At 34.9% G+C, this 8,189-nt stretch overlaps 3 protein-coding genes across 6 annotated transcripts; 2 read left to right on the forward strand and 1 right to left on the reverse strand.

Moving 5' to 3' along the window:
- Nucleotides 1–2,307: 2,307 nt before the first annotated feature.
- Nucleotides 2,308–3,464, forward strand: LOC108568014. Its single transcript, XM_017928856.1, has 3 exons — nt 2,308–2,882; nt 2,957–3,159; nt 3,213–3,464. The coding sequence occupies exons 1-3, from the start codon at nt 2,789–2,791 to the stop codon at nt 3,357–3,359; spliced, it is 444 nt and encodes a 147-aa protein (XP_017784345.1). The 5' UTR covers nt 2,308–2,788; the 3' UTR covers nt 3,360–3,464.
- LOC108568015 (biogenesis of lysosome-related organelles complex 1 subunit 2) lies at nt 3,368–4,065 on the reverse strand. The gene is made up of 3 exons (XM_017928857.1): nt 3,896–4,065; nt 3,605–3,847; nt 3,368–3,504 (listed from the first exon to the last, which is right to left on the reverse strand). Exons 1-3 carry the CDS (start codon nt 3,945–3,947, stop codon nt 3,368–3,370), a joined length of 432 nt encoding a protein of 143 aa, XP_017784346.1. The 5' UTR covers nt 3,948–4,065.
- A 164-nt stretch (nt 4,066–4,229) lies between these two features.
- Nucleotides 4,230–7,824, forward strand: LOC108568100 (calcium uptake protein 1 homolog, mitochondrial). 4 transcript variants are annotated; one of them, XM_017929020.1, is made up of 10 exons: nt 4,230–4,575; nt 4,627–4,780; nt 4,847–5,006; nt 5,461–5,498; nt 5,895–5,906; nt 6,455–6,569; nt 6,631–6,791; nt 6,852–7,093; nt 7,150–7,367; nt 7,427–7,824. In XM_017929020.1, the coding sequence occupies exons 1-10, from the start codon at nt 4,334–4,336 to the stop codon at nt 7,579–7,581; spliced, it is 1,497 nt and encodes a 498-aa protein (XP_017784509.1). In that variant the 5' UTR covers nt 4,230–4,333; the 3' UTR covers nt 7,582–7,824. The 4 variants fall into 4 exon arrangements, with proteins under 4 accessions (XP_017784509.1, XP_017784510.1, XP_017784511.1 ...); XM_017929021.1 differs by lacking the exon at nt 4,847–5,006 and adding an exon at nt 5,174–5,327; XM_017929022.1 differs by lacking the exon at nt 5,895–5,906.
- Nucleotides 7,825–8,189: the final 365 nt, after the last annotated feature.

Genomic DNA, 8,189 nt, shown 5'->3' on the forward strand with positions numbered 1-8,189 from the left:
GGGCTTTGTATATATTGATTATTAAGCGTTCCCACGGGAATCGGCCTCGGGTTTTGTTTATTATAAGACCGGGACAAATTCCTACGCATTTGTTTATATGAATAAGATGATTGATTACGATTGTACATGTAACGATCTTTATGTGTTTATAATAAGATCTTGAATTCGGTATAAGGGTATAGGAGTATCGATGGGAATGTTTACGCTTGGTCCCCTTTGTTTATATTAAAGTGTATCGAACTGGAATCACGGTAGAGATTCCTTTATGCTAATGTTTATATAATAATGCGACTAAGAGAAGCTTTGAATGTCTCTAGTTCGTTAATACACTATACTAATAATAACAATTACAATAATAATGGTTGGACACAACAATACATTTGCTAAAATTTATGAAAATTGACGAACGAAGAGTTTATTTCTCGAAAGGAAGCAACAAGTAAATAAATTTTAAAATTTCGAGGTACCTGGAAAAACATTTGTCGGAATAAATTCATAAATACTGTACATTATTATTTTCGTATTAACAAAACGTTATTTATCGTCAATTGTTCGAAATGGGCGATAAATTTGGATCCGAGTCGACTGACATTGCACACATGAAACATTGTAACCTTGACAATTAGATGAAGACAAAAGTAGAAGGAAGACATTTGACGAAACAAAAAACTACTTCTAAATTATTTCTCATTTAATTGAAACGCGAAACTAATTTATTTATTTACTAAAAAAAAAGCACCGCAAGTATCGAGATTTACGACTCGTTCTTTATATGGAGAGGATTAGTGGAATCTCTGAGGTTTAAAAAAAAAAAAATGTTTTTAAACAATTTCCTGTGCGTATTGAACTCGCAATAAAAACTCTTCGGCGAAAGTCGTTTGATTATTTTTTCTTTTTCTTCAAATCCACCCTTGACCTTAAAACATCGAATTATGTTTCTAAGAGTTCAGATTAACAGAAAAAATAGAAGAAGCACGTGTATTTGTGTTTCGCAGACGCACGGATCACGTGCAAATATTATTAATAGTAACATTTGTGTTTAAACGTCCAGATAAGTTTAATTGTTTTGGTACAAACTTAATCAAAGAATGTTCAAAACAACAACAAATTCCAACCCAAAAGATTAGAAAATATTATTTTTTTTTAGTATGATGTGTCTATGTTTATTTTTAATTGACGTTTGCATATCAAATGATTACATATTTTCCACTTAATATTTGCAAATCCACACAACAACAAAAACAACTCAGTATTAGTTACATCTTACGCTGTAAGAACAAAATTTAAAATAGTTGGTTATATTAGATTTTTAAGTGATTTTAATCCTTGTTAAGTTTTCATTTGCTTAAATGCATTTCATATAGGATGAAATTGAACAATGACAAAAATTATTATAATTTGACATTTGATAGACATTATCAAAATAGGTTACATATTCTAACAAATAGAATAATTGACATTTATATAACGTAATTAAACAACGTTTAAAATTATATATGCTATAAGATCTCAAATACTCCATCCAATTTCAATCAATATTTCTAAATTTAACAAAATAATTAAATGGATTAAGATTTTCACGTCTTTTTGGATTAAGTAAATTAAAAAAATATGTTTTTAGTTCTAAAGCTAAATCAAACAAAAAAATAATTCTTTGGATAATTTTAATATAGATGATTAAAAACTGAATTAACTTATATTTAATCTGACTTTTTCGTTTAAGAATATGTAAGATATATTTTTTTATAAAATTTGATTAGCAATTAACGAAATATTGACGTTTTTTATAATCTTATTCAATTCTATTTTTGTTATTTTGCGCAAAAATAAACAATAGATAATAGACGGAACTTAGTTCGTGACTCTTGTGGCGAGATATGTTTGTTTTGCAGTCAGAATGCTGTGAAAAATTGGCGAAAATTAAAAAGCAATCATGAAATTATCTAACCGCGTCCGTGATTACATTCAATTAATTATATTTATGTTCCTAACACGACTAAATGTAAATTAATTATTTTTCTAATTAGTCGTTATTTACAAGATAGATTATGAAATAAGTTAGATTACATTTACTCAACATGGATAAAATTCTAATAGTTAGTACGATTCTTTTAAATGAACATTGACTTAGATAAATCACAGCTAAGGTTAGTTTGTCATAAGTTTCTCTGAATTGATTTAATTAAGTTAAATAAAAGTCAACCAAATGAAATAAAAGTTTTATTAAGAAATTGGATACACAGACGGTGTGTCTGGGCTATCTTACGAATCGGACGAGATCAAAGCAATTCTTAAACTAGTGTTGACTTGTGTAAAATGGAAAGATTACATCTCGAAACATCAGGTTTTTTTGGTCGGTATTCATATTTCAAACGTGCGAATACATTATCTCGTTTTTATTATTGTTGAACAGGATTTCATGCATTAATTGAATTTTATTAATTGATTTATTGAAATGATGCTCTTGCATCGCGTGACTCATCGGAAAATTGACTATCAAAAAGCGCATCCTGCATCCTCGTCCTTTCCATCAAAACGTGCAACGGCGCGATCCGGTATTTGTAAAGATTTAATCGATTTGCAAATCACACGAGGCTCCATTACATACAATTAATGTTGTGTTTTTTACATTGTAATGAATGTAATAGTCTTTGGGATGGAGGAATCATAATGATTGCGTATCATTTGTTTTTGGGTGACAAGTCGGTAATGTCAGAGAGAGGAAACAGTCAAATGTGAAAATCTGCAGTAAATATATTCGTTTCGTTTTGGATCAAAATTCTTCGCGATGGGCAGCCTAATCAGTTGCAACAATTGCCCCGCGGCGGTGCAGCACACGGTGATCACGTTCTCGGACGACGTCGTGTTGAAGATGACGGAAGGTTCGGATTGGAGGCGCAAGCCGCGACGGCTCCGCCCCTTTCTTCTTCTCTCGTAATAAACCAACCAATTACAGGCATCGAACCCCAGCAGCTGACGCCTGCCGAGATGAAGGAGCTGGAGATGGTCGATCATGACGGCTTCGAGAGGCTACGCTGCATCGATCGTTCGCACAGCGTTGCGTACGGCCTCACCGTTCAATCCGTCAACGCCCTCTTCAAGTCAATTTCCAAACAAATGAAGAAGAACCGTCCGAAAAATCTTTGCGATAATGATGAAGTGAGGATCGGGAATAGGGAATTTCGAAAAATCAACAATTTGCAAATTTTCAGGTGCTTCGTTGCTACATGAGGCATCCGCATTGCACCATAGTGTGCGCGCCTGCCGTTGCTGAATTCATCGATTGCGTGGAGGGCACCTACATGGAGAAATTGGCCAAAAAATTGGAGGATTTTAAAACCAAAAAGAAAACGAAATAACTTTATTTTCAGCGCTTTTCCAAACTCTTGAACTTTGCCTCCAGCCGCTTGGAGTATGCGTCCAGCTTGTAGGCGGCCTGTTCCAGCTTAAGCACACTATCCTCAATCTGCTCTATCTGGTCCAGGTACGGCTGCAGTGTATCACCTGATAACAATAAATACTGTCTTGTAACTCTTTTCCTTATCCTCATTAACATTACCAAGTGAAATGAATATAATTTAAAAATGAATCTTACAAAACTTACACTTCTCATTCAGATCTACCATGCTTTTATTAATATTCACAGCTATATGTTTCATATCAGAATACTTAGTGATAGTTGCTCGATTCATGTTCTCTAGCAACTTGTAGTCCTCCAAAGTACTTGTCAGCTCTCCGTACAAGTAATCAGCGGTTTTGTTGAACATGGACGTGGCTAGACGGCTCAAATTGGGATCGTGCGGATCCAACGCTTCAAAACTTGAGGTGGATGTAGATAAAGTAGGTCCTGAAAAATCAAATAATATTATTCAATTTACACGAAAAGAAATCTAACCTTTCTTTGGCGAATCGGTAATTCCACCGTCCGAATCCATATCGTCTTGCATAGTTTTCCACTTAACTTGTGCACTGCACAATTTCACTAGCAATTACTGCTTTATTGTTTATTTACATCTGTTTACATATACAGACTTTGACACATCATTACAACTACTGAATTGGACCTACCCTACATGTTTGAACTATTGCATCTAAATTTTAAATGAATTATAATTAACTAATCTACACAATTTAAAATTGTAATTTCAGTGATCAATAATTAGTATTACTTTTAAAATGTAATTGATAATGATAATTTCTTTTTTTTGCAAAATAGTTGAAATATTCAAAATGGCCGAAAAGTGGGACTTTTATCAGCTGTCAGATTAGTGTTGTAGGACGAACGATTCTTATTTGTTTATGTAATTAATACTAAGCAAATGAGAACGAGAAAATGATCCTCAGAGTGTTGAAATTGGGGGCTTTGGGGCAGCGGATGGTGGCATCGCAGGGATGGGTCGTCAATGCTAAACCTGCGTGTGGTGTCGCACGTTTAGATGTGGTGAACCATAATCATCAGCAGAGGAGGAATTACAAGAACTTCGGTCATAAGTCGGAACCGGAAGCTTTCGTATCGAAATTGTGGTACACCTTCCTGGGGTTTACCTTCTTTGGACTGTGCTGGAATCCTGATTGGTAAATGGCTTAAAGATTCTTTATGGAAAAATATTTATTTCTTTTATTTAGGATTAAGAAGCTATTTCCACCAGTCAAGGCTGAGAGTCCAGCGACTCCCGAGCAAATTGATGATTTGGAGGATGGTGTTGAGGGTGAGATCAAGGAGGAGGAGAAGCCCCATAAGAAACACAAGAAGCCAAAGATTGGGTTCAGGGATCGAAAGGTGATTATGGTTTGCTTCTGAGCTGCTTACCAACTTGATGTTATTTTCTATTACATGATGTGTTAGATAATAGAGTATGAAAATCGTATGAGGGCTTATTCCACTCCAGATAAGATATTCAGATATTTTGCGACTGTTAAAGTGTCTTACTCGGATGGGGTGGACACTTACATGACTCCCGACGATTTTCTTAGGGCCATCACGCCAGGCAACAAGCAGCCCGACGGTAAAACATACAAGTTTCTTGCATCTCTAAATCACATATATATGATCATGCGAGATTATTAACAATACTGATATACTAACTGTCTTTTTCACTCTCTATCACCACGTTCTAATTGTTTTCATATACATTCGGTTTTCGGCTGTACTAACTTGCATGATCTAATCCAGATAATTGAATATGAGAACCGGATCCGGCATTACTCGACCCCCGACAAAGTGTTCCGCTATTTCGCCACCCTTCAATCCGCCGATCACACAGAGATTTACATGACCCCAGACGATTTCTTGAGATCCATTACACCGGGTCAAAAACAGCCCGACGGTTAGTTTTCTCTTCATCTTCTAGCATCTCACTTTTTCCTCGCTTTTGGCTTCAATGATTAACGCAAGAACAAATCACCGCTCGCACCTATCAAACTCGCAAATCATTTAATCGTTTGTCTTTCTTCTTCTAGGTTTAGGTTTAGACCAGTACAAGCGCTACGATCCAAAGGTGAGTCGTTCCCAATGAATTTTATTTAGTTACAGGTCGGATGTGACGGTAATTTAAAATAAAAAACGATTCACGTTAGTTAAACAGAAAATATATATTTTTATGGAAAAAAGAAAGAAGGAAATGTTTATTACTTTTGTTATTCTCTTCTGTATCTCTACTTTTCCCTTCTTTCTTGCACATAACGAAATCTTTCCAAAAGCTTTTGAGCGGAATGTTTTTTTTTTAATAGTTTATTTTACCCCTTGAGCACAATATTCGGCTGTGTCTATTTATATATATTATATCCATATACAATTTTACCCAACCAATTTATTAAAAGAAAAAATTATAATAATATTTTATTTTCTGTAAATATGTTTGATTCACTGACGAATTTGAATATGTGTTTTGCAGCATTTTAAGGAGGTAATGATTCATTTCAATTTCGTTTCGTTTTCGCAAAATTTCTGCATCTCGAGCACGAAGCACATCATCAGCTCCTGCGTCTATTTCAATCGCATTGCATGTACATTATTATTGTTAGTTGGCTCTCATCTAGATTTTGTAGCTGGAATTGTTTGTTAGTTACGTCCTAGTGCTAAATAACAGCGATATTCGAGCGCGTGTTACAAATCAGCAGTTGCGTAACGCGATCGCGTTTGTTTGAATATTTTAGGCAACTTATTGAGCAGATGTGCTACTTGTTTATCTGCGATTTTCAAAGTGAAGTCGCCGTTTGCGCAAATTTCGCCTAATCAATCAGTAATTGATTGAATTGGATGAAGCTTTCTGTATTTTCGCAAATTTTTATGTCATAGATTCAATTATTGTTTTGTTTTTATGTTAGATTGGTTTGTTGCGTTTTCTTTGTTAATTGAAAATCGTAGGGTGTATAACGCTTTTGGGTTTTATTTATTTAAATGTTCATTTTGTGTCTTGCACTAATAGCTATTCATTTGCTTTTGTAAATGTAGACGTTGCAAGATCGCCTGGATTTGACCTTGGACCAGGATAGCATCTTCTACAAGCTTGGAAGTTCCGGTCTGATTACTTTCTCCGATTACATTTTTCTGCTGACGGTTTTGTCCAGTGAGTGTTGTTAATTAATATTTTGATTTAAATAATACAAAAAAAAATGTACTTTTTATAGCATCGCGTAGGCACTTCGAGATAGCTTTCAGGATGTTCGATCTGAACGGTGATGGAGATGTGGACTGCAAAGAGTTCGAAAAGGTGGCAACTTTGATTCGTCAGCAGACCAGCATCGGCTCTAGGCATAGGGACCACGCCAATACCGGCAACACTTTTAAGGTAAACGAAATTACATAAAGATATTATTTACAAAAACTACAATCAATATTTTTCTTTTAGGGTGTGAATTCGGCTTTAACCACATACTTCTTCGGGCCTACTCTCAAGCAGAAGTTAACCATCGAAAAGTTCCTAGACTTTCAGGAGCAACTGCAGAAGGAGATCTTAAGTTTAGAGTTCCAGAGGAAAAGTCCCAACGAGAACGGTAACATCTCCGAAGCCGACTTCACGGAGCTGCTCTTAGCATATGCCGGGTATCCGCAGAAGAAGAAAGTCAAGATGCTGAAACGAGTGAAAAAAGCGTGAGATCAATTAAATATAATGTTAATTGTCAGTTGATCAACGATAACTTTACCAGTTTCCGTGATCATGGACAAGGAGTATCCAAACAAGACTATCTAAACTTCTTCCACTTCTTGAATAATATCAACGACGTCGATACTGCTCTGACGTTCTACCATATCGCCGGTGCTTCCATTGACCAGGCCACCCTCAAACACGTCGCCAAGACCGTCGCCCACGTCGATTTAAGCGATCACGTCATCAACGTTGTTTTCACCATTTTCGATGAGAACTGTAAGATTTCCAAACGCCTGTTAGATTACAACTTATAATATTTTGTATGTTTTTTTTAGTGGACGGACAGTTGAGTAATCGCGAATTCATCGCCGTGATGAAGAACAGGCTGCTGAGGGGTCTGGAGAAGCCAAAGGATACTGGCTTCATCAAGTTCATGCATTCGGTGATGAAATGTGCCAAAGAGACAAGACCCGCGATCTTGGACATCTAGGAAGGATAATAATAGTTATATATTTTATTCGAATACCGAAGTGTTGCTCCTATTGCGGATTGTTTTATTTATATATACATAAGGAAAATTTATTTATTTTTTTGTTTTTTTTTTCTCTTGGAATGTTGGATCTATTGAACTTTGTTTCCTTTTTTATATGCGTATATATTTACATGTTAAGATCTGAACTAGCGTCAATATTACAGGCAAGTTAGAATACATACTTAACGAACTATAACAATATTAGTTTCTGTCTACTTTATTGACTACTATCTACTAAAATAACACGAGTTATTTCATTCATAAATGAAGAATTCAATATAAAATGATGTATTTCTTTATGAAGAAGTATAATGTTGACACAACTGCTAGTTTGGTTGCCTAAATACGAATGTAATAAAAGAAGAGTTAGAATGTTACCGATACTTTTATGGAACATTCATTGACATAAAAAATCATGTTATAAATTAAGTGTTTCAATTGTAAATAAATCATCCAATAAGAAACTTGGGTTGTCTACATTTCTAGAATTAAAAATTAATGATTCCACATCAATGATAAAAGGATAAATAATTACTGTAGTTATCACATATCGTTTTATCAAAATT

This window comes from Nicrophorus vespilloides, unplaced genomic scaffold, assembly GCF_001412225.1.
Source record: "Nicrophorus vespilloides isolate i.1.1-1 unplaced genomic scaffold, Nicve_v1.0, whole genome shotgun sequence".
Classification (NCBI taxonomy): Eukaryota; Metazoa; Arthropoda; class Insecta; order Coleoptera; family Silphidae; genus Nicrophorus; species Nicrophorus vespilloides.